Genomic DNA, 27,305 nt, shown 5'->3' with positions numbered 1-27,305 from the left:
AATTGAAGGCCCAGAGACCAGAATTTTGATTGAAGGAAAGGGAGGTATCATTTGCTAGTCTACTGCATGCAGCACAGTGCTTTGTACCACCCCTGTTCACTTCCATGGGTTTTCTTTTGGGTCACTTTCAGCACTCCAGGAGCCCTGCTCACGATGCTGAACAAGCATCATATGATGCCAACATCTTGTCTCAAGTTGTGAACTTCCTTTCTCTCGTTCTTTCCTAAACTTCCAGGGCCATGGGGAACAAAAAGTCTTGGGATGTGGAGCTCAATGGGGCTGTAATTGTGCCAGAGACTAAGGCAAAACCAAGGAAGGAGGAGGAGGAGGAGCTGGAAGAAAGAGGCCAGTGGACCAACAAAGTAGAGTATGTGCTTTCTGTGGCTGGAGAGATCATCGGTCTGGGAAACGTTTGGCGATTTCCTTATCTCTGCTACAAGAATGGAGGTGGTAAGTATCCAATATTCATAATTGTTCAGTGTCATGTAATTGCTTGTGACCATTGCTTATTATGCAACAGCTTTGAAACAAATGTGAAGTTGCAAATTAGCAAATTATGTGCAATATAGAGATTAAAAAATAAAACTGGCTGTAAACATTTACAATGTAAAATGAACAACTCATAATAAAACCATTGGGTGATGGACCAACCTGTGAATCATCTCATCATCATATTTGGCGGGACAGATTGTTTGCACATTGTGCTGGCAATGCAAAATGCTATGAGCCACACATTTGTCCCTATCAGTCGGAAAATCACAAATCTGTACAGCCTTCCATATGTTACACTTTCTGTTTTAAAATTGTGCCAGAATCCTTGGTCTAGGGAAGACGTAGAATGGACATGGAATGAGAATGGATAATGACCATGTCTGTCTAATGGTCATAAATATTCCTATTTATATTTATGACTATTAGAAGCAGCTGTTGTCTGAGGTTTTACATACAGTATCTACTGTGCTTGGCAAGAGTCTATATGAACAGCACTGGTGTAGCATTTAAGACATGAAAAGAAATTTCACTGAGTAAGGGTGAACTTACCCCTAGCTCACCTCTCCCAGTCCAATCTAACTTGTGGAAGAATCTGGAGGTGGAAGTGCTAGGTATGGTTCTCACTTCATAGTGCATAAAGAAAAGGGGTGGGGCTTGCATTACAATATTGTGATGCTTCATCTTTTGATCCTCTAAATTTCACTGCAGGTACAAAAGTGAATGAATATGATAAATGAGCATACTGCCCCCAAAGAATTAATTGAAAATATAGATATTCATGGGGAGAACCTGCAGAGAGTGGTGGAGGCATCAGGATCTTTAATAGCACAACAGATCTTGTTTAATAGGGATTCATCACATTTCTATATAGGTAATCCCTGAGTTATGAGCGTTTACTTAGCACTTATTCGAAGTTATGCGATAAGCACCCTCTAGTGCAGACATGTCAAACTCGTGACATCATGTGATGTCACGCAACATATCGGAGCTTTTTCGCCATTGCCGGCAATGGGGTGGGTATGGCTTCCCGATGATGCGTCTGGCCCGTGGGCTGGCAGTTTGACACCCCTGCTCTAGTGTTTACGAGCAACACCCCATTTGCAGCCAGATGGAGCTTCCAGCCTTCCCAAGGTCTCTGTCCGGCTAAAAAGTGTTTGAGCACCTATGGAGCACTTTGAAACACTCTGTCTTCGCTCCTTTTCAAAGCGCTTCATAGGCACTCAAACCATTTTTACCCAGATGGAGACCTTGGGGAAGCTGGAAGTTGAGTCTGGCTGGAAATGGGTCATTTTGAAATGGATTGTTTCATAGATCCCCATTTGCAGCCAGATGGGGCTTCCAGTCTCCCCAAGGTCTCCGTCTGGCTGAAAAGTGTTTGAGCACCTATGGAGCACTTTGAAACGCTCTGTCTTCGCTCCTTTTCAAAGTGCTCCATAGGCGCTCAAACAGCGGTGGTGGAAAGGAGTTAGGGGTGGGTGGGAGCAGGAGACAGGCATCCCCAAAACTTTCCGCCCCGAAAATCAAAGTTTCTGGGGTCCTTGATCTCGCAAGAATTCAGGCACCCATTTTCTGCAAAAGAGGATGGGTGCCTGAACTTGTGCGATATTACAGCACCCAGGAGTTTTCATCGACTCTCCTCTCCCTCAAAGCAGCAGAAACAACGGAAGGGAGGATTTTTGCAAGGTGAGTCTGGTATGGCAGGGAGGGAGGGGGAAGCAGGAGGTATCTTGGGGGAGTGTTCCATCACTAGGCCCCACATGGCCTTCCCCATCCTGAGATATACCTCCTGTGCACTTAAAAACCACGCATTCGCCCACACATTCAATTAGCAAATACGTGGGTGAAAGCAGGGAGTGATCTCATTCAAGGTACAAGATTCATGCCCACGAATTCTCGAGTTACAAATGGAATGGGCAGGCTCCATTACATTTGCAACTCAAGGACTACCTGTAGCTACATTTCCCCTGTAGTCCCAGTATAGATAGTTGACTCAATAATTGGGCAGGAAATCACTGTTCCCCAATGACAACATATTGTGCTTGAGAAACTGAGAAGATGCTATCCTTCAAGAGAAGCATTTGACAGAGTTCTGATGACAAAAGGCTAACTAAATATTGCACACTTGATGTGCTTGAAACTGACATTTTAGAGTGACCCACATTTTTATAACATATAGCTGATGATGCGTTACTCCATGTATCTCATTGGATTTAGTATGGATGCAAAATAAGGTACCTCTATTTTTGGCCTCAAGTTCCAGTTAACTGGATTTAAACTGGTGCTGAGAAAATAGTTGAGGATGCCAGAGGTCTAAATGTTTTTAACATGGCTGGCATTCAGGCCAGAGGGAAATGCTCCTTGCTGAGGCCTTCTAGTAGTTAATTGTCCAACATGGGAATGCATCACAGTCAGTTATTGTTGCTGGGACTAGACAAATAACTATAGAAAACTGATTCTGTTTTTTCTAGAAAACAGAATGTGACTATTGCAAACAGATGCGTTATTGCAACAGTCCAGAAAACATGGGTCAGTGTGGAGAACAAAGCATGTGTGTCCTTTTTTTCACTGTTTTTCAAAGTGATGGGGTTTATAATCTTACGGGTTGGCCACAAAGAGAATTCATTTGAGCAAATTAGGATAGCTTGCAAAATGCAAGGTCCAAGGGAGAAGATTCTTGCATTCCAAAACTCCAAGTTCCATAAATACCCCCAAACTCTTGGAAAAGTCTGAGGATTCAAAATTCCTATTCATTTAAAGGCCCAAATCTTTGAGTCTCAGTTTATTTAGTAAATTAAGCACTATTGTGGTGTTGCACATTCCCTCCCTCTCTTTTATGAATTTACCATGTCCACACATTCTTAGAGTTTATCTTAGTTCAGAACAGAAACTGGACTTATTACTGCCTTCCTTGCTAATTCAGTTCTGATAGTCATGTAGCCCTGATACTTAATCAGAGCTTTAAACCAGTTATTTTCCAGGTTTTCCACATCACTTGAGTGATTTAATAGTAGTGAAAAGTACCAAATTAAAGTGTGAAAGAAGGCCCATTTTTATCTTTATATCTAACCTATTTGGATTTGCACATAGTCTATGGAGAGATTAGAATCATGAAACATCCTGAAAATAAACTTGCCGATTTTGATTAACAGTTCTCTGCCTTGGCCAAAAACACAGGGTCAAGTTGTGAAATATCTTTAAAAAAAAAAGAGCACCACTTTAATGGTGCTGCTTTTATATTTCAATAAAGAATGGGAAATTCTTGAATCAATGAATGACTACTAAAAAGCCATTGCTGATGAGCCATCTTTGGCTTATATGATCCTACTTTCAATCAATTTTTATAGACTTGGGTAGCAATTTGCACAGAGGCTGTACTGATAAGATAACAAATGAAAAGAGTAAGTTTGGCATAGACGAAAAAGGTTGTTTCAGCATTCTCAAGTCCAAAGATCCATTGAGTTAATTTGTATTCTATGTACCTTGCTTGGTACAAGTAGTCCTCGATTTATGACAGTAAAGATAGTGACTGTTCAAAGTTACAACGGCACTGAAAAAGTGACTTATGACAGTTTTCACACTTAACAACCATTGCAGCATCCCCATGGTCTGGTGATCAAAATTCGGACATTTAGTAATTGACTCATATTTATGACGGTTGCAATGTCCTGGGGTCATGTGATCCTCTTATGCGACCTTCTGGCAAGCAGAGTCAATGGGGAAGCCAGATTCCTTTAATAACCGTGTTACTAACTTAACAACTGCAGTGATACACTTAACAACTGTGGCAAGAAAGGTTGGGAAATGGGGCAAAACTCACTTAATAAATGTTTCGCTTAGCAACAGAAATTTTGGGCTCAATTGTGGTCGTAAGTCAAGGACTACCTGTATTGCACATTTATATTATCTCCCTTCACTATGATCTTGAAATTTAAAAAGTCCTCATGTAGTCTTTTACCAGAAGGAAGTTGTTTCACTTATTTGGGGTGACGTTTTCTATACCACGTCCAGTTCAATTATGTTCTTCTGAAGTGTGACACAATGTGCTGTATGTGAGAACACAAAACACTGATTTGATTTAGGCAGCCATACTTATGCTTAGGCCTGAACTGGCGGGAAGTTTACCCTTCAGTATTAATGAAGGAAAAGGTGGCCCCATGAGGAAGATCAACAAATGAACTTTTTCAGCCCCTGCTCTAAGGAACATCCTCCTCTCAGAGATTAGAATGGCCACCAGCCCTGATCGCCTTCCATAAAGCTTTAAAGTCCCAGCTAAGCTCCTGCCTGGGGCGCTACCAGTGGTGGGATTCAGCCGGTTCGCACCGGTTTGGTAGAACCAGTAGCTAAATTTTGATGAGTTCAGAGAACTGGCTGAACCCATGCTGCTTCTGGAAGTCCGTTCTAGGCCTCAGAGGCCTGGAGGAGGTCTTTCAGGCCTAGAACAGCCCGCTGGAAGTGTGTTGGTGTCACTTCTGGAAGTCCGTTCTAGGTCTCGGAGGCCTGAAGGAGGCCTCCCAGGCCTAGAACAGACCACAGGAAGTGCATGGATGTCACTTCCAGAAGTCCATTCTAGGCCTCGGAGGCCCAGGCCTGCATCCACATAGAGAACAAGACACTGGGTGCTACATGTGGCAAGGGCCCTACCTCCTCTCGCTTTGTATATACAGGCAGTCCTCAACTTACAACAGTTCATTTAGTGACCGTTCAAAGTTACAATGGCCCTGAAAAAAGTGACTTATGACCGCCTTTCACATTTATGACCTTTGCAGCATCCCCACGATCACGTGATCAAAACTCAGATGCTTGACAACCGGTTCATGCTGATGACCATTGTCCTGTCCCAGAGACGTATGATCCCCTTTTACAACTTTCTGACAAGCAAAGTCAATGGGGAAGCCAGTTTCACTTAACAGCCGTGTTAGTAACTTATCAACTGCAGTGATACACTTAACAACTGTGCCAAGAAAGGTCAAAAACTGGGGCAAAATTCACTTAACAAATGTCTCACTTAACAACAGAAATTTTGGGCTCCATTGCAGTCGTACGTTGAGGACTATCTGTATTCAGATTATATGTCTTAAAGGGGCTTTTTTGTGTTTTAAAAGTTTTAATTTTTATTGTTTTGAAATGTTTTAAAGATTTTAATTGCAATATATGTTTCTGAACTGTGAGCTGCTCAGAATTGTTTGATGAGATGGGCAGCTAGAGAAAATAAAATAAAATAAAATAAAATACATAAATCTCCAATCATCTCAAAGAATCTGCCAGGATATTAATGAGGCCGATTTCCACTTTTGTTTAGTTTGTGGTTTATAACTAAATAAAACTTGCATCACAAAGACATGGTTAAGGCTCATCTGGCCTGATTCCCAGGGAATCACAGTTGGCTACAATGCTTGCAGCTTTGGAATTTCCCGTATCTTTGGAATTTCCCCTATCAGGAGAACTCTTAATATTAGGACCACCGTTTCTGAGCTGCTAAAATCCAGATGCCACTGAACAGTAGCAAAGAAATTCAGAAAGCTCTAGCTTTTTGCAGACCAGATATATTAGTCATACATGATAGCAATTCAATGTCTTGTTGAGTCTATAACACAGCCTTTCTCAGCTGGTGGGATTACCATCTGCATAACCCCAAGCATTTAACTTTTCTTACTTTTTCTAGGTTCTCACCATTATCTTCTTTCTCAAGTGTCTATGGGGAAGAAAGTCCAGTTGCCTCCTGAAAAAGCATCTTTCTCAATGGTTTTCATTAAGATCTGATTTAGTGATACAATATTTAGTGATGCAATTTAAAAAAATGGATTTGGAAAGAATCTTGCAGAATATTTCCTCATTGTGTAATTCTGAGGAAATGTAGTGTGCTTCAAAGAAAGTGCAAAGACTACATTTGTAGTCCACACATCTATGGGGATTCTCAATCATCCAGCTCATGGTTGACCCAAAGGTGTTTTTCAAGAGGCAATTGCCTTTTGAAACTTGCCTTTTGAAAAGCACCTTTGGGGCATTTGTAGTCAACCTGCTCTTAAGTACCTTTTGGGAAAGAAATTCACAGTGCTGCAAAACTGTTAAGGAATTTGTTGTGCAGGGTCTCCTTGTGCTACCAAAGAGTTGCACAGACAAGGAAGGGTACTGAGAATAGCAAGAGTCACACAGAAAGAGTACACTAAGTTGTTAAAACAAAAAGTATTTTACTTTTGAGGGTGGTGTAAGAACAAAAATGCACAGTCAAAAAATAAACAGTCCAGGTCATAAACAATAGCAACAGTCCAAGGAGTAATCCAAACTACAAAGTCTTCTTACCGGTCCAGAGGTCAATACACAGTTCAGGTTACAACAGTAGTAAACCAACAGCAGAGCAAAAACAGTAATAGTAGAGATCAGTGAATTCAGAGAGAGAAAGAAGCTACTTTCCTAGCTTCCTCTTATGGCCATGAGAACACTTACACACCCATTGGCCAATTAACAACTTAAAGCCATAGCATTATGGTTAATATATTTTCAACCCAACATTGTAGGCTAGCACCATATGCCTAACATTCTCCCCTTTGGGTAGAATAATATATAACTCTTACAATCTTATGCACATTCTTTCACAATTAGCATTGTGTTTCACAGCACTTTGTACCTTCGTAAAATGGTCTGCAATATTTACATCAGATGGACAATACTCTAACTGTATTAATTTATCTTTGACACATTGTCTGACATTTAAATAACGAAGATCAGTATGTTTAGATCTTGTTCTTACTGCAGCATTATTAGCCATCTTTATCGCAGCTTGATTGTCCTCATACACAATAAATGGATCATTTACATTTAAACCCATATCTAACAATAATTGTTTGTACACTAGCAGTTCTGTACATAACACTGATAGACATGAAAATTCAGCCTCCATTGTAGATAAGCTTATGTGTTTTTGTCTAATAGACTTCCATCCAATCAAAGAATCACCCAACATTACAGCCAACCCTGAGGTAGATTTACGACTGTTTGTATCAGAGGCAAAACTCGCATCTGCATATGCAGTAAGGATTAACTCACGATTTGGCTCTAGATATAACGAGTAGTGAATAGTCTGTTTCAAATACCTTAATACTCGTTTAGCTGATTGCCAGTGTCTAACAGTTGGTTCATTGTTGTACCTAGCCAATTGGTTTACACAGTAAGAAATATCAGGTCTAGTCCAATTACTCAGATACATAAGACTTCCTATCAAAGATTGGTACATAGTCTTATCAAATACAGGACTCTCAACATTAGTGTCCTTAAAATCCATAGCCATCGGAGTTTTTGCTGGTTTACACATTTCCATATTGTATCTCTTTAATAACTGAGATATTTTACTGGCTTGTGACACCTTAAAACCCCTATTTGTTTTCACAATATCTAACCCCAAATAGTGGCTTATTTTCCCAAGATTTCTAATTGTGAATTTATTTTGCAATCTTGAAATGATAGTTTGTGCTTCTAACTCAGTTTTTGTTATTATTGCAATATCATCTGTGAATAATAAAATAAAAGATAATGCTCCGTTGTGTTCTCTTCTAAACAAACAAGGATCAGCATTACTGGCTACAAAACCTATTGCACTTAACTCATTAACTAAACATGTATTACACTCATAGCCTGATTGTTTCAATCCATAGAGGCTTTTCTTTAATTCCCAACAATCATGGTCTCTATCACTGGTCAATCCTGGTGGTATTCTTAAATAAATAGTATGTTGCAATGGAGCATGTAAATATGCAGTTTCAACATCTACATGATTAACCATATATTGGTTTTTAGCCGCCCATACTAAAGCTGCTCTTAAAGTAGTTGCCCTTAGACTGGGTGCAAACACTTCGTCATAATCCTCAGTAGTTTGGGCAAAACCTTGTGCAACCAAACGTGCCTTATGGGTTACAGTCCCGTCTACACCCTTCTTTAACTTATATATCCATTTACAACCTATAGCTTGCTCACCAGGTGGCAGTTTAGCTTTCACATAAACCTTAAGATCCTGCAAAGACTTCAACTCCCTGTTCATTGCAGCTTTCCATGATGCCTGTTCCTTTTCAGGATACATCCTGATCTCATCATAGTTAGATGGCTCTACACTAACTTGACATACTATACTAGCTTCATAGCGATCAGGTGGATGTCTGATACGCATTGAACGCCAAGGAATTACAGGGCTTTGAGTTTCTGTCTCCTTTCCTTCCTCTGATTCCTCTTTTATCTCCCCTATCTCCTCTTCATCTTTTATATTTACAGGAGATGTATTATCATTACTAGTTACATTATCAGAGGAGTCCTCAAACACTAGAGGATCAGTATTAACAGTTTCTTGCTCTAACCTATCCCAACCAACGTGCTCAAGGAATTTTGCACTAGCACTGTTATATACATTAGTTGTGCCTCGTTCCCAGAAACGATAGGATCTGTGGTTAGCTTCGTAACCTACGAAGTATAATTGCCTAGCCCTATGTTGGCCTTTACTCCTGAGTTGTGCAAGAATGTGGACCCAAGCTGGGGTGCCAAATGTGTGCAGGTAATCAAGGTTTGGTTTTTTACCATGCCATATTGTGTATGGTATTTTACCAGTAGAAGTATTAACAACTATATTCAGAACATGGTTTGCACATTTTGCTGCTTCCCCCCACAGTCTATCTGTTAAGCCAGAATCTCTTAACATGGTTCTAATCATGGCTTGTAACGTTTGCCCACGTCTCTCAACAAAAGCATTATGTTGAGGTCTATAAGGGGCTGAATGTTTATGCTCAATGCCAGCTGATTGTAGCATATCAACAAAACACTTATTTGTAAATTCAGTACCATTATCAGTAATTATGCACTGAACCTTTCTCTTTGTTTTTCTCTCCACGAACTTCAGCCAGTTTGCAAATTGTTGGAAAGTGTCTGCCTTTGACTTAAGCAGATAACAAAAACCATATCTAGAGTAGTGGTCCAATATACTTAAAATATAACATGACCCTCCTAAACTTGGTTTCATGGGTCCAATTAAATCAGCAAACACAACTTCCAAAGGAACAGTTGTTTTGAAGCCGTTTAACCTGTTTGCAGGAGTTACCTTGCTCTTTTCCTGATTACAGGCATTGCAATTCAAATACTTACTACATGGCTTCAGTGTAATTCCCTCTACTAACTCAACTGTTTTACGTAGTGAGTTAAAGTTCACATGCCCTAACCGCCTATGCAATAAATGTATACATTCATCATGTGGCTTCTTGTTCTCACATATCGAGTTAGCTTTAACTGTACTAACCTGGTTACTTGTGAGAACGAATAAACCATTTTTCAAATTAGCAGTTACACAGGTTCCATTCCTCTCAATAGTGCATTGCTCCCCTCTGAATGTTACCACAAACCCAACCTTAACCAATTCCCTTACAGATAACAAGTTGAATCTTAGTTTAGGTATATATAACATAGGTAACTGTTCATCAATGCATGGACAATAGGAATTACCTTCACCAGAGGCCTTCATCTTCCAACCGTTGGCTAGTGAAACATATTGGTTGCTGTTTTTCATATTAACAAACCTCTCTTTCACTTTAGTAATGCATTGTGAAGCCCCACTATCAACAACCCACAATTCATTGTTTCTGGATGTTGGTTCACCAGAAATAGCCAAACCAATGCCCTTCTTAGCCTTCCCACTGCTATTCACATTCTGTTTTTTACCCTTTCTACAGAATTTGGCTATATGCCCTCTAGCCCCACAAGAATAACATTTCTTGACGTTGTAAGCAGTGGTAAATTGCTGCTCCTCTTGTGGCTGTGTCTCTCTCAGCTGGTCTCTGTCACGCCTCCTTCTGGACTCTTCCAGCAGTCTCCCAGTAATGTTAGTCAATGTCAGTTCCTCTCTGGTCAGGACTTCCAAAGAAGAAACATACTCATCATAACTCTCATCCAAAGATGACAGAATAATGTAGACCTGATGCAACTCTGAAAAAATCAGCTCCTTTTCATGAAGCTCTTGAAAAATTGCTTTCATGTAATTTAAATGGGTCAGCATATCTCCATTCTTCTGCAGACGAGCCCTAAACAGCTTACGTGTAAGGTGTATATGTGCACCCACACTGTCTCGAACATAAAGCCTTCGCAAAACATCCCAACACCTAGCAGCAGACTCCTCACCACGAATATGGACAAGCTGCTGGTCATTCAGTGTTAGTCCAATAATGCAAAGAGCTTTCTCATTGCTTCGTTTAAAGTTGTCTAACTTCTTTGCATCCTCTTCGTCATCTGGATCCCAAGCAGTAGTATCTGGTGGGTTATTTACAACAGTCCATAGTCCTTCCTTGCGCAAAAGCAAGCAGCATTTCGTGGACCAGGAAACATAGTTTGTCCCATCCAACCGGGTTATCCTGGAGATGCCTGACAACTGTTCTTGTGCCATTTTACACCAAATACAAACTCAGCTAGGAATACTGTGTGTACTAACTCTCAGTACAGGCCTGGGCCCATAACCAGTGTTAAGGAATTTGTTGTGCAGGGTCTCCTTGTGCTACCAAAGAGTTGCACAGACAAGGAAGGGTACTGAGAATAGCAAGAGTCACACAGAAAGAGTACACTAAGTTGTTAAAACAAAAAGTATTTTACTTTTGAGGGTGGTGTAAGAACAAAAATGCACAGTCAAAAAATAAACAGTCCAGGTCATAAACAATAGCAACAGTCCAAGGAGTAATCCAAACTACAAAGTCTTCTTACCGGTCCAGAGGTCAATACACAGTTCAGGTTACAACAGTAGTAAACCAACAGCAGAGCAAAAACAGTAATAGTAGAGATCAGTGAATTCAGAGAGAGAAAGAAGCTACTTTCCTAGCTTCCTCTTATGGCCATGAGAACACTTACACACCCATTGGCCAATTAACAACTTAAAGCCATAGCATTATGGTTAATATATTTTCAACCCAACATTGTAGGCTAGCACCATATGCCTAACAAAAACGTTAGTGGAAAATATGCATAATTACCCTAATGTGAGATGTTATTTTTTCTTCTCCTTGAAAGCACATTTAACAATCAAATTTATTCCAACAACATTTCCTCCCTTTCTGTTGCCAACAGGGGCCTTCTTAATTCCATATGCCATCTTTCTCTTTATCTGTGGAATTCCACTTTTCCTCTTGGAGACAGCCTTGGGACAATATACCAGTCAAGGAGGAATCACTGCCTGGAGAAAGATCTGCCCTATCTTTGAAGGTACGTTGGTGGTACATCAGAAATCCTGGTAACTTTCCATAAAGTACTTGATGTACCTTTTGATCTAATTCCCTCTGAGCTTCCCAGCCGCAGGGCATGGCTGAGGGCCAAATGCTGACAGGGCACCTGTTTCATCCTACCCTCAAAGATAAAAGTGTGAGTCATCCTGAGATTCTCCGTTGGAGGTAGAATTAGTGTTGCGTAACCAAAGAGAGAGCTAAAGAAATGACCAGATTTGGCGGGACTGAGAAAAGGTACACCATAGAGTTGGAACCTGTCCAGGATGCTGGATAAAGCAAAGGGCAGATACTTGGAAAAGGAGTCTGGAATCAAAACAAAAAGATATGCCAGGAGTTACTTTTAAATGTGTCCAGTGATGGGATTTAGATGAAAGTAGCAGCAAAGTAAATTATGGACTGGGACAGATTTGTGAAGGCATCTCTTTCAAGAAGCAGCTAGATATTGAAAACTTTCTGAGTAGAGGTTAATCCTCTGTTGTGAGACTTAGATTTTAGTTTTGTTAATTATGTACTCAGTTCTTATCCTTCTGGCCAGCCAGCGAACTAGAATCTGCCCCCTGCCCAGTACAGAAGACTCTTGGCTCCGTTCAAATCATGGACTAGCTTAACACATTTTAGCATAGTGGGTTGCACCACCCTAGAGTATATACCGTATTTCCCCAAGAATAAGACCTAACTGGAAAATAAGCCCTAGCATGATTTTTCTGGATGCTTGTAATATAAGCTCTACCCCCAAAATAAGCCCCAGTTAAGATCATCAGCCAGACAGACGCTTTTAGTACATTCGTTGCAACACATGATGGACGTATTGAATTATAAAATAATATTAATATATAATTAAATATAAATAAATAATATTATTGATATTATTTATTTGAATAAATGTAGATTGTTGTACATGAAAAAAATAAGACATCACCTGAAAATAAGCCCTAATGCGTCTTTTGGAGCAAAAATTAATATAAGACCCAGTCTTATTTTGGGGGAAATACGGTACTTAGTTTGCAAATCGATGTCTCAGTCAGCCTCAGTCAATTGTTTTGGTGGGTTGTTCAAAAGCACCCAATCTGCATAATTTCAATCTGCAGATGGGAAATGTCAATTTTAATCATTTTTCATGAGCCTAAGTTTCATGCATGGGGCTTTGCAGATGTGTTGGACCACAGTTTCCAACAGTGAAACAGACAAATGGCTGTCCAGTCTCTTCTTAAAAACTTCCAGAAGCTGTGAATGCTCTAACACTGGAAGTTTTTAAGAAGAGACAAGACAGCCATTTTTCTGAAATGGTATAGGGTTTCCTGCCTGAGCAGGAGGTTGGATTAGATGACCTCCAAGATCCCTTCCAACTTTATTATTATTACTATTATAGCTTGGAAGATGGGCTGAGGAAAATAGGAATAACTTTGAATGTACTAGAGCAGAGGTCTCCAAACCTGGCAACTTTAAAACTTGTGGACTTCAACTCCCAGAATTCCCCAGCCACAAGTTGTTTGTCTTCAGCTCTAATACAGGAGGATATTTTGAACCATGTTATAAACGGGTTTGGAGATCAAGGGCCATTGTAGTTTTACTCTTGTGTACAGAGAAGTGGAAGAGAGATGGATTGCATAGTTAGAGATGTCTATTCATTTTGGATGTTGTTGTAGTAACTGATGATACATCACACATCATATAGCCAGCCATTTGTACTGCTAGGACACACAGATGTGTACCAGGCTCCTCCCCCACTCTGTCCCCCAGCTTACTCTTCCTGGACCAGGTAGAGCTTCTCAGCTGTTCCTTTTCCATTCCCCTCTTTAACTACTCACCCAGTTCAGCATTCCTTAAGTCAGGGGTCTTCAAACCTGGCCCTTTTATGACTTGTGGACTTCAACTCCCAGAATTCCTCAGCCAGTGTGCATGCTGGCTGAGGAATTCTGGGAGTTGAAGTCCACAAGTCATAAAAGGGCCAAGTTTGAAGACCCCTGACTTAAGTCTTCTGCTGTTTTCCAGATGTGATGAGGGATTACAACCAGTGCTGAATGTGATTCAAAGGCCAATCCCAATCGGCTTCTGGATATGGAATGGGAGGGTGCTCATTGGGTCTATCTCAAGCAGCAAAATGAGACTGGTTGGCAGAAATACAAAAGTGATAATCCTCAGTAGAATTTGTCTAATGAGTGCAACTGTAAGGAAGTCAGAATATGAACAAATTTTATAAATTGTACACTAGCTTATATACTTTGCTCTACAAACAACTTTATAAGAGAAATCTGAAAAGCAAGTTTTTTGAAATAGCAATAGCACTTAGACTTATATACTGCTTCACAGTGCTACAGCCCTCTCTAAGCAGTTTACAGAGTCAGCATATTTTCCCCAACAATCTGGGTTATCATTTTACCAACCACGGAAGGATGGAGGGCTGAGTCAACCTTGAGCCAGTGAGAACTGAACTGCTGGCAGCTGGCAGTCAGAAGAAGTAGCCTGCAATACTGCATTTTAACCACTGTGCCGCCACTGCATGTTAGTAGGTTTTTTGTTTTTTTTTTAAAAAAAACCTTTTATTTATATGATGCAGATTGGTGCAAACAAAGCACACATTATGACAGTTATCCCCCCAAATTTAAACTGCCAAACTGAAAAACGTATTTCTGACTATGGTCATTGAAAAACATCCTGATCGAAATATTGCTGCATCGTTGCAGATTTTTTTTTAACCAAGCTGGGCCAGCTTAAACATTTGAAATGGTGTCAAAAGAGGAACCAATAAGGTAGCTTTTAAATTAGGGTGGGGCAAAGAATAAGTGTGCAAGGTCCCTAACCCCTGTACCCTAAAGTTCAGACCTAAAGTTAAGGTGGGTTAATACAATGAAACAGTGTGAAAGTACCTATAGTTTACATTGCGCAGACCCAATCTATTTTTCTCCAGAGTGTTTCATTTTGTCTCATGTATATTGTTAGCATCCAGAAACATCAGTAAAGAAGAGCTAAATCCTCCCACAGGCTTTCTATCGTTTATATTCCAAAGGAGCTATGTTTGAGCTATGATGCATGACCAATTTAAAGGCCAAAATGCATGTGATGACAAATACATATTTCATTAACAATGCTCAATCTAAAAATTTTGTTTGAGATGTAGATCAAGAACACTGAACCATTTTTAAAAATAAAAATGGTTCTTTCTGTGCTGAGTTTTGCCTCCAAAAATTCATAACAAACAGGCTATATAAAACAATATTGGATTTTCTCTTCTTCTTCCTCCTTCTCCTTCATGTCCTATTCCTGACCTTGGAAGGGGAGGTTGGAAGAATCTTATTGTCTCTTGGATGTTGTCCAAGGACTATAGATTTTAGCTAGCATATTATTGAAAATCTAACTAGTATTGCTAATAGTTGGTTCATTGTGACTTTTGAACACAGAAAAGTGGTGATTGAACAAACCACACTTTGATTATCCATGGCTTGATGTTTTATGTAAACACAGCTTCTGTACAGTTCTGTCATGAAGAATGACCAGGACTCCATCTACGCTGTAATCAACACTCATTGAATCAAAACCAGTTGCCCGGTTCCCATTTCCTGATTTAACTCTTACCTGTCTTTTCTCTTCTTTCAGGAATTGGATATGCTTCACAAGTGATTGAATCTTACCTGAATATTTATTACATTGTCATTCTGGCTTGGGCCCTATTTTACCTCTTTAACTCCTTCTCAGCTGTCTTGCCCTGGTCTAATTGCAATAATTACTGGAACTCAGGTAGGTGCATGAACACCCATGCCTGCAACTGGCTGCAGCAAATAATAACAACAGTAATAACAGTAAATCCGTTATTGGCTTTGAGTGACAAGACAGCATGTACTCATAATATGTGCACCAGTGCCTTTAGGTCAATGATTCTTAACCTTGGCAGCTTTAAGATGTATGGACTTCAACACACAGAATTCTCCAGGCAGCAAGGCTGGGAAATTCTAGGAGCTGAAGTCTCCATATGTCAAAAGTTGTCAAGTTTGGGAAACACTGCTTTAGGTGAATGGCATGTTATGTTTTCTTTCTCTGACTCAGTAAATGTGTTACATATGTGGGGTGTGAACTTCCTGAAATTGAACAACCTTGGCATTCCTTATGTAAGAAAGACCTTTTAAAATTGTAGAACTTCTGGTTCAGGTTGGGAGGCTGATGCAGCTCCTCAATAAGGGAAAATTACAAAATTATAAGTGGATCGCAACCACCACATCTGTATTTGCTTTGTTGGGATAGGAAGCAGAGAGGCTACATCATGGCTCTTCAAACCTGGCCCTTTTATGACTTGTGGACTTCAACTCCCAGAATTCCTCAGCCAGGCACCGTGGCTGAGGAATTCTGGGAGTTGAAGTCCACAAGTCATAAAAGGGCCAGCTTTGAAGACCCCTGGGCTACATCTCCATCCCTTCTTTCCTACTTAGCCAGCTATATTGTAGATGAATATTCCTTAACTGCCCACACCTCCAATGAACTGGACTACAAATCCCATCCCATTAAAAATGATGTAGTCCAATCAGAAGTATCTATGGGTAGCCTAAGGCTTAAGGGGAAGCAGAGGATGAAAGGATCGTCGTGCCAACATCATGTAAGCTCCGCTTCTTTGTACAGGCATTGTGATAGGAAAGTGATGAAACTTATGTCACAATGGCATGGTTGTATTTTTTTTTTTATCATTTTCACACTTCTGATCCCAGCATATCCGGAAGGTAAGTTAGGGCAGGTAGTTTTTGCACTTGACTCAGAAGTACTGAAGCGCTTCCCGGTTGAAAGGATTAGTTGGTGACATCACCATTGCCTTGGGAATGCCCAGTGGGAGGCTCCTTCCATGTCCCTGGCAGGAGCTGGAGTGAAGGACAGGAGCTCAAGCCCACCCTGTGGCAGGTCTCAAGCTTCGAACGTGGGCTTGCTAAGCTCCTGCTCGGTATTCTGACTGCTCGAGCCACCGTGCTCCTTTAGGGAGATGGTTGAAAATCATTTCCCATGAAGACATTCAAGCTTCATCACTGGAGGTTTTTAAGAAGAGAGTGGAGAGTCACCTGTCTGAACTGCTATAGGACCTCCTGCTTGAGCAGGGGGGCTGGACTAGAAGCCCTCCGAGGTCCCTTCCAGTTCTATTCTGATTTCTCATCTGCTGCAAAGCTCTTCGCTACAATCTTAGCGTACCTCTCCAATTCCTTGGGATGCAGACAACTTTTAAAAAGTTGATCTCAACTTCTTGCCTCAAGAAGGAGGGCATAAACTGAGTCTGCCCCATAGTAACAGATGCATCAGGATTCCTTGCCTACCTCTTATGCATGCCAGTGGCTACCCGGTGAGGCTATGTCTTTATTTAGGCAGAATTCCTTTTTGTTTTATTTTGTGGAAATTGATAAGCCTTGGAAAAGCAAGACAGCCCAATAATGATTCAGGTTGACCTCTGAACATGTTTCATGTTCTGGTATACCCTGCTTTGCATATTCACTTTACCTCCTTTCTCTGGGAAGCAGGGAATGTAGAATATGAGTGTCATTCTCCACCCTCCATCAGTCTGCCCTTCAAGGTAGATCAGAGTAAATCAATATCATCTAAGTCTGTAATATTTTTAATGTTTAATCTATGCTAATAGAATCTTACCAGATTAAATGCATATCCACCCTCTTTGTGTCTGAGACATTTATTCACATTACATTCTTACCCTGGACTGAGACCTCTTTTATCTGACCAGATGCATCATAGCGAAACCACACCCACCTCATTGCCGGCAATGGGAAAGTCGCGATACGTCATGACATGTCACGTGACGTTGTGAGTTTGACACCCCTGCTTTAGCTAGTATCCCAAACTTCTAAGTCCTCCATTGATGGCCCCACTAGAAATTAGGTTGAGTCCTAGCAAATACAGAAATTTACAGGATGGTATGCAACATTATGTATTCCCCCATGTTTCTGTTGTGTCCCCTAGGCAGTAATAAACCCGACACAGTGTTTATCAGGTGCAGCTTCCTCACAGTGTAGTACATTGACAACCAAACCTCCTTTTTGGCTACTCCTGTCCTTGCTGCTGGCTTACTCTCCTAAGTTCCTTAAAGGCAGAAGGTACATTTCTCTCCCTCATAACATTGCATGATTCAGCTTTTACATAACACAATGTTTTGTCCAAATTGGCAGATGTCTTGTTTGGACTGGCCATCTTTCAGCTTCAAGTTCTCACTGATTTTGTTCAACTTTACCTCCTGTGAAGCTTTTTCTGATTTGGCCAGTCAAACTGGGGCTCATACAGCACCATCAAAGGTTGCCGGTGCACTGTCTCCTTTCTGCTTCATTAAATAATAAGGATTAGTTAAATAATAAATGAGGAGATGTGTGTCAAAAATCAAGATAGTAGCCACGATCGTGCAATTGGAGGCCTGTTCCTTTTTTCTCTGTGGACATCCCTATCTCATAGCAAAGTGGGAAGCACACCAAATGGTTTGTAAATATGAAGACCATTTCTTTTAAAACATTTACAAAGGGATATAAATCTACTACTGTATCGCTTTTATCTCTAGGACCTACATTTTAAAATCTTTTACACCTCAAACACATTTACATTTCTAACCCTTAGTTCCACCACACTGGCCTTTATACTTTTACAATTTCTCTTTGTCTTCTCCACTCTTTTCCTCATATGCCCTCCTAAGTCAGCACCTGGCTTTGATCTTCTGAGCCAGCCATATTCACCTGCTCTCTCCCATGTATTGGCATCCACTGGTACGTATGTGTGTGTGTTGTTATTGATGATGGTGGTGGTGATGCAAAGAAGGCTTTCATCATGACCCTTCCACCATCTTGCCTTTTTGATGCCAGAGCTTCCATGCAATACTTCTCTGTGTTATTCAATGGCATACAATTGTCAATATTCCATAATCAAGGATTCCTAACTTTTTCCTTATAACTTTGCTGTAAGTAGTCTATCTTTCAGATTCTGTTGAATCTCTCAAATGTGTTAGTCTCTCATTTGCTTGGTAATAATACATTGATGCCTTCCTCTGTATAATTTTATGCTCTGCTAAACATTTTCATAAATAAATTGCCTCCTGTTATTAGAGACTTAACACTTTAGAATCACCTTCCCTACTAAAAGCAACAGAACAACTTTCAGTAATTCCTGCTGAAGGGTTATACCAAAGCTACTTGTGACCACTTATAATGTTCAATCAACATTTTAGCACAATGGCAACCCACTGGAATCCCATCAAGGGGTGCTACAATGTCAATAACCACATTCTCTGAAGAAGGAGCAGGAAGTTGATTAGATGTAGTGGTGTAACCCATCCATTCAATTTCCTCAGGTCTCATGCAGCAAATCTCTCCTACCTATGACAATACAAACTTCTGCTGAACTACATAACCAAAAGTTACCTTTACAGGTAAACATACCTGAATTTTAGTTTTTCAAGTCATTGGTTTTGAGAAGAGGTTAGTTTGATCTTGTGGTTAAGGCACCAGGCTAAAAACCAGTGGACAGTGAGTTCTAGTCATGAAAGCTGTAACTCTCCTTCAGCCCAACACACCTCACAGTGTGGTTGTTTTGAGGTAAATAGGAGGAGGAAGGAGTATTATATATATTCGCTGCCTTGAGTTACCTTTAAAGTAGTAAAGGTAGGATGAAAATGTAATAAACAAATAAAATAAAAAATAAGTGCCAAACTGTCAACATTTTGAGCACAGGCAGACTCTGGCAATATAGAAACTGTTGATCCAAAGTCAATTCTATTTCTTTTATGCGGTGCATCATTTTCTATTCAAGAGAAATAAAACCAATATTATTCTTTCATAAAAATAGTAGCATTTGGTTCTGTAGCAACATGTATTTGCCGGACTAAGTTGATTTCTACAACTTGTTTATTAGAAGCAAATTCCTTGCAACACAGCATATTGATGCCCAAACTAAACTGTTCCCATTTTAGCTACTCAGTCGTTCCTCTTTACACTTCCAAGCCCTTAGAGCACGGTACAAAAAAAATATTCGACAGCTACCCATTCTGTACTTCATGACCTTTCTCCTGCTTATTCTTCTCTACATTAGTCACACTTTTTCCATAATATCCTCTCATCCTCTATTTATCTAACACTCCTAGATGCTTTGGTAGTGCACTCTGTCTCTGGATGTTTTTACAAACAGCTCTCTGGGGCAACTGCATACGTGAAAAAGGGTGTGGGGGACAGAATGTACACAGAGAGGCAAATGTGAAGAGGAAGGAAGGGGTTTGGGTCTGCAATCCTAAATTACAACAGTCAGCATGACTTGATAACAATCTGCATTCCAGAGACATCTGGATTTCATATATGTTTGAGGAACTGCCATGTCATTCGGGAGCCCCAGACAGGAGGAATCCAATAAAAGGAAGGATGGATGTTTTAATAAAGCCTTAGGCTCTCTCTCAGAGTCAGTTTTCTTGAAGCAGAAAGATCTATTTTGCTAAAAGTATCTCAGCAAAGTTGAATTGAATTGAATACTTTATTTGGCCAAGTGTGATTAGACACCCAAGGAATTTATCTCCAGTACAAAAGCACTCAGTGTACATGCAAAGCAACATAATAATAATAATAATAATAATAATAATAATAATAATAATAATAATAATAATAATAATAATAATAATAATAATAATAATGCCAATAAAAGGGGGAGTAAAGAAGATAATAAAAAGGATAAACATATTACAGCCACACTATATGGGTTAGTAGACATTAGGCAGCACTGAGAAAATTAGGTATCTAGTAGACTGATGGCAAGAGGGGAAAAAACTGTTCTGTGTCTAGTTGCTTTGGCCTACAATCCCCTATAGCGCCATCCTGAGGGAAGAAGTTGTAAGAGTTTATGTCCAGAATATGAAGGGTGTGTCGATATTTTCTCAGCCCTCCTTCTGACTCGCTCAATATACTGATCTTCTGTAGGAGGCAGGGTGGTTGCAATTTTTCTTTCTGCAAACTTAACTGTTCATTGGAGTCTGCAGTTCTCCTTTTTGGTTGCTGTACCAAACCAGACAGTTTGGATCCTGAATAGATGTTCCAAGCACATTGTAGATTTGATTATGGGGTTGGATCAGTTGACCTTTAAGATCTGTTCCTATTCTTACATCTCTCTCTCTCTCTCTCTCTCTCTTGGCAGAGTACTGTGTGAACTCTCTGAATGGCTCTGATCCTGGGAATAATACTAATGCCTCCTCTCCAGTTATCGAGTTTTGGGAGTATGTATTTCAATTGTTTGGGTTATTTATTAACTTTCCCTAAATCCTTTCCCTAGGATTTAGAGGGGATATGTATAGATTTCGCCATGCTGAAGTTCAAAGAGAAGAAAATTCATAGTATTGCAGGCTGCAGGTGGGGAAAACATGGGGTTCATCCTCAAGTTTTTGAAATAATGAGGCCTACAGAAAAAGCAGGAATTGCATACATGTACAGCATATCCACCATCCCGGGTGTGTGTGTGTGTCTGCAGAGGGTAGTTAAAAAGTATCAAGATGGCAGCACTGTACTCTACATCATCTGTAATTGATGGTTGTTTTTCCCCTGTTCCTACCAGCTTTCTTTACTGTCCTGAACATCTGGGCAGCATCACCCCAGAAGAAAAACCTCTAAAATAATGTGAGGCATATAAATTGTTGGTAGACTTTATTAGTGTATTTATTTTTATCTTATGTTTCCTCCTGAGCTCAGATATTATTGCAGTTGCAGTGATGGCTGGGCAAGAGGCTGTTTTGAGAGTAGCAGAGAGAAAAATCCAAATATTTAGATTAATAAGAGAAGGTAAGCAAACAGAAAACAGGAAAGCAACCTGATGGTGACATGATAATAGTAGTGGGCTCTAAATGAAATACTTCCTAGGACTAGGGCTTTCTGCACTTGCAATTTTTATTGCAAAAATTGACCAGTTTTTCCTGTTGAATCATAGTGCCAAACTATACTGTATAAACATTATGCTGCTTTTTCCCACCCCCACTGTCTCTTTCAGGAGGAATATACATGTGATCAGCTCTAACCTCAATAGTCATTGATTAATTTCTGGGGAAAGTGCCTAAATTTTATGAAGGCAAGTGGGAAATACATGCCATTGTCTATCTATAAGCTTATCAGTATCATCAACACATTTTCTTTCTCCCTCAATACTCTGTCACCAATAAAGTACAGTTGTAGCGAGTCTAACTAGCACCATCACTATTCTTGTAAGATAGTGCAATGGTCTGTGAGAATGACCTTGAGAGACAGGAGGAAGAGCTGCAGCCTTGACAAGCATCATGCGTAAGGTATCGCAGCCCACACAAGGAAAGTTGGCATGGGAACATCTCAGAAGGAACCTTTTTCTGGAAAGTAAAAGAGGGAGAAAGTGCTTTCAGATGTGCAAGATTCTGTTTCTATAGCTTACAGTAAAAGTAGTGTTAATAACAGTTTGTGGGTTTCGGCTTGAGGACTTCGAAGGGCTAACAGATACTATTGTGTCTATTCTGCAATGGCCAAGTTAAATTAAAGGCTTTTAGTGAGGAAAAGCTGTCAAGGAAGCAGGTGTGAAGGGTTAATAGGAGCTGGCAGAAAAATGCTTCACTTCCCCATCCTTTCATCTCTCCTCTCAGGAGGCGTACACTGAAAATAACAGACGGTATTCACAATCTGGGCACTGTGCGCTGGGAGTTGGCTCTCTGCCTCATGCTGGCCTGGATCATCTGCTATTTCTGCATCTGGAAAGGAGTCAAGTCCACTGGCAAAGTAGGAGTTACCCTGTGCTTGGTTAATGCTTAGATTGTATTGCTGGGTCCTCTCAGTCTTCTTGCATTGGAGAGCAGCAGGATGAAAGTATGCATGGACATATATATTCATGTCTGCGTGGAGGGGGGAATATTATAAATAATTTGATTCCATTTTAGTGGGCATTAAGGCCTGAGAAAAAAAGGTCAAAGGCCCGGCTGTAATTCTTATAGCAATAACTTTGCAAAGTAGTTTCATCGCAATCAACTCCCTCAATTGTGTACCTTCAGATGTTTCAGATTACGAATCCCATCACTGCCAATGGTGTGGTACACAGGGATAGGAATTGTGAAAGACTCCAGATTGAAAGTAGAGGAGATCAACCCTGACTGCTCTTTAGAAGGCCAGATCCTGAAGCTAAAACTCAAATACTTTGGCCACCTAATGAGAAGGAAGGACTCACTGGAGAAGAGCCTAATGGTGGGAAAGATTGAGGGCAAGAGAAGAAGGGGACGACAGAGAATGAGGTGGCTGGATGGAGTCACTGAAGCAGTACGCGTGAGCTTAAATGGACTCCAGAAGATGGTAGAGGACAGGAAGGCCTGGAGGAACGTTGTCCATAGGGTCGCGATGGGTCGGACATGACTTCGCAGCTAACAACAACAACAACCAGATTGAAAAAAAAAGATCTAATCCATAGTTGGCTCACATTGTCTGATCAAAAACTGTAGCCTAGACCTGCATTAATTTTAAGAATTGCATTCACCTGTGAGAATTTTTTCAATAGGTCACTACATCAGAAAATTCACGGAGGGCAGGTATACCAGCATTTGAAGTATCAATAGTCTTGTTCAACTTTTGTAAAAAAAGTTGACTCAGGAATTCTGGGAGTTGAAGTCCATGAGTCATAAAAAGAGCCGAGGTTGCCTACCCCTGGTCTAAACCATTTGTGGGATTGGGTTTGAGAAACATTGTTAACAATAATTCTTTTCTTTTTTGTTGGGCCCTTTTTAGAGGCAATGTTGGGAAACTATTGTTTAATCTTTAGACTATTTAGACTCTTATGTTCTATGGAACTGCTGAAGGAGGTCACCTGGAATATTACATCATTCCACTCAATTTCAGTGAAGCATTCATACTTTTGAATGTTGCCTAAATTGATAATAGGCTAGATGAGGAAAACAGTCTGATGTTACATCTGGATAAAATAGAGGTGTTGTAGATGAATAGTGGATCTGAACGTTGGTTTTGACAATATTTGTTCATGCTTTGGTTGCATCCCAGCTTGACTACTGCATGTTGACCAAATGGGTCTATCCTTGAAAAGTATGTGGAAGTTGCAGCTGCTGTAAAATACACAGCTACACTGCTAACCAATCCCTAATGGCATTGGTTGCCAATTCTCACTAGGCACAATTAAAGTTGGTACTAATTTTTAAAGCTATGAACAGTTAGGAGCACATTTGCAGTTAGGAAAGTTTCTGATTATTAAAAGACTCCTTTCTGAGAATACTCCCATCATTGCTAGAAGCCCATTGTTTTGGCAAGGTGGAGATACATTAGTCTTCTCTTGCATTTGCCCCCAGGTTTATGACATCCATTTCTTGGAAGTTGTATTTGGTCTCCACATTTTGAAAAGACCTGCAAAGACATACCTCTTTACCAACTGTTAATTATTATATTATTATTCATATTAATCTGTGTTTTTAAATTGTTAGTATTCAATTTCATTTAACATTTTTGTCGGATGTTTTGATATTTGCCAGGATAGAAATGAGAAGTATAAGTCAGACAAGGCAAATTCAAGGTTTTAACTGATATTCCTTAATTGAAAGCCAAAACACATAATATGGAATATAAGTATATTCCCACTTGGCTACTTACATTATAGGATGCAGTGGTAATAGAAAGCATCTGTGTGATTAAATTAGCATTGCATTAAAGTTACATTGAATTAAGAAAAATTCAGAATGCAAATGAATACTGTTCAGGGAAAAGAACATGCTTTTATTGATTCTAGGAGAACACAGAGACTAGTACATGGATTTCAAAATGTACTTGCATCATGTACTGCTGTTACAACACTGGACATTTCATGATTCTGTCAGTTCCATCATGCTCTTCTTGTTGGCCAGGAAACACAAGCTGCCTGCACCACCATAATTTCTTTTGGAAGGACAAAGAGAATATGAGGTTCAATTAGTTCAATTCATTATGGTTATTATCAGGTCAAAAGATTACAGGAATGGATGGAATACCCACAGAAGGGTCTATGATAATTCGCCACAGCCAACTCGCCACAGCCAACTCACCGCAGCCAACTCACCATGGCCAGCTCATCACAGCCAACTCACCATGGCCAACTCACCACAGCCAACTTGCTGTGGCCAACTTGCCATGGAACAATTATCCATGGCCAACTCATTGTGGGACAAGTCACAGCAGGACAAGCATTACACTAATATCAAAGAAATGGTACTAGAATCATTAAAGAAAGGATGCAAAAGGACGGACAAAATGAAATTTGAACTGCAACAATTAAAATATTTTTAAATTTATTTGAAATAATTTAACTGAATTGTCCAATTGTCCTGTGGGAAGTTGTCCTGCAACAAGTTGGCTGTGCTGAGTTGTCCCGTGGTGAGTTGGCCGCAGCTAATTGTCCACAGCGAGTTGTCCCATTCTGCCCACAGAAACATGGCAAGCAATAGAAGAAGGAATAATAAATGTTCTAAAAAGTTATGCCAACAAATCTGGAAGATGACATATTGGCTAACAGATTGAAAGAGGTCACGCTACATTCCAATATCAAAAAAGAGAGACTTAACAGAGTGTTAACAATATACTTAATTTCACATATTAGAAAATAATAGGATGATCCAAAACAGATTCAAGCCTTACATGGAAAAAGAGAAATACAGATGTTCAAAGTGGCTTTAGAAAAGGCTGCATAATACGGTACATTATTTCTGATGCAACTGGAAAATTCAGAAAGCCAAAGAATACCAAAAAGAAGTCATTATGTGCTTCATTGATTATAAAAAGAGCATTGATTGTGTGGATCACACTGAGTTGTCGAATGTGCTTTAAAAAAAATCAGAACATCTCATTGTCTTCATGAGAAACTTATGCACAAGTCAGGAAGACCCCGTATGGACAGAACATGGTGAAAGATGATTCCAAGTTACCAAAGGTGTGAGACCAGGCTGCATATTTCCCCCCCCTTTAATTATTCAACCTATATTCTGAATATTTATTAAGAGAAGTGGGCTTGTAAAAAGATGAACATGGTTTTAAAATTGGGGGAAGGAACATCAATAAGTTGGCCTACTCTATGCTATGACATTGCTTTGATAACCAGAAATGCAAATATCCTGCAAACTCTAGTAATAAAAGTGAAGCTGCACAATGAAAAATGGGACTAAAATTCAATACAAAGGAGACCAAACTATTGACAACAGATAAAACAACCAACCTCAGAACTGACAATGAAGACATCAAAGTGGTGAATAGTGTCTGCCTTTTAGTATTAACCTGCTAAGGGTGATGTGATAGCGCCAAATATCTGAAGCCACATCATATGCATTACATGAGGCTAGGATTTTCCCCCATTTCAAGGGGCGAGAGTTTTCTTTTTAACTGATGCTATGCCTATTTTGGGGCTTTCCCTACAATTTCTTCATTCCGATTGGTCGTTGTGTAGGTGAGGGAGGGGGTGGGGAGATTGGCTTTTCCCCCCCTCCCCCGAAGTTGTGTTCAATGGGGCTCTAACAATTGGTTGAAAGTCTTCATGTAAACTTATGGCCAGAGATTGTCTGCCCATATTCTCTTCTGAGGGACGCGGTGGCTCAGTGGGTTAGGATGCTGAACTTGTCGATCAGAAGGTCGGCAGTTTGGCAGGTTGAATCCTGAGTGTCGTGTAGCAGAGTGAGCGCCTGTTACTTGTCCCAGCTTCTGCCCACCAAGCATTTCAAAAGCATGTAAAAATGCAAGTAGAAAAATAGAGACCACTACGGTGGGAAGGTAACAGCGTTCCGTGCGCCTTTGGTGTCTAGTCATGCCGGCCACATGACCACAGAGACGTCCTCGGACAAGCGCTGGCTCTTCGGCTTTGAAACGGAGATGAGCCTCAGACCTTAGAGTTGGAAATGACTAGCACGCACGTGTGGGGGAACCTTTACCTTTACCTTTTTTATGCCTATTTTAGGGCTTTCCCTACAATTTCTTCATTCCGATTGGCCATTGTGTAGGTGAGGGAGGAGGTGGGGAGATTGGCTTTTCCCCCCTCCCCCCGAAGTTGTGGTCAATGGGGTTCTAACAATTGGTTGAAAGTAGACTTATGGCCAGAGATTGTCTGCCCCTATTCTCTTCTGGTGTCTGTTAATAACCCTGTAAATAACCTATTTACCAGTTTTTATTCTTCTGCTTTATTCACAGGTAGTCTACTTCACTGCCACTTTCCCTTACCTAATGTTGATTGTGTTGCTCATTCGAGGAGTCACTCTCCCTGGGGCTTTAGATGGAATTATATTCTACTTAAACCCAGACATTTCCAGATTGGCTGATCCTCAGGTGAGTTGGAACTTCTATTGCATTTCAGTAGGCAGATCGTGCACATTTCAAATGGATTTGGCAGATGTGTTTCCAATTTTTCAGGGAGACAATATTCCTGCACAAACCTGAAAGGGTTATTGAGTCTTTGCTAAGTTACGTCATTAAAGCTAAGTGACTTTTGAAGTAGAGGCATTTTTTCAGGCTTGTACAAAGACCTGGAAAAAGATGTGGCTGCTTTAAAGAAATGATGACCTTTTATTGGCCAGGTCAAAATGATTTTTTGATGTCCTCAGAGCTCTATGAAAATAGAGGCAGATGAATT

General features: G+C 40.2%; 1 protein-coding gene across 1 annotated transcript in view; it reads left to right on the top strand.

The window, feature by feature from the left end:
* Positions 1 to 239: 239 nt before the first annotated feature.
* The window catches only part of SLC6A12 (solute carrier family 6 member 12), a gene marked incomplete at its 5' end in the record, with an annotated part of 60,523 nt that continues 33,457 nt past the window's right edge, over positions 240 to 27,305 (top strand). Inside the window, 6 exons of the mRNA XM_081330656.1 lie at positions 240 to 450; positions 11,572 to 11,706; positions 15,321 to 15,461; positions 20,859 to 20,937; positions 22,318 to 22,450; positions 26,867 to 27,001. Coding sequence (XP_081186782.1) covers positions 240 to 450; positions 11,572 to 11,706; positions 15,321 to 15,461; positions 20,859 to 20,937; positions 22,318 to 22,450; positions 26,867 to 27,001 — 834 coding nt within the window. The remainder of the gene's footprint in view (positions 451 to 11,571; positions 11,707 to 15,320; positions 15,462 to 20,858; positions 20,938 to 22,317; positions 22,451 to 26,866; positions 27,002 to 27,305) is intronic.

The sequence above is a fragment of the Vipera berus genome, assembly GCF_964194415.1.
Source record: "Vipera berus genome assembly, chromosome: 6".
NCBI lineage: Eukaryota > Metazoa > Chordata > Lepidosauria > Squamata > Viperidae > Vipera > Vipera berus.
Note: the sequence above shows the minus strand (reverse complement) of the source record. Positions and strands in the feature narration are given on the sequence as shown.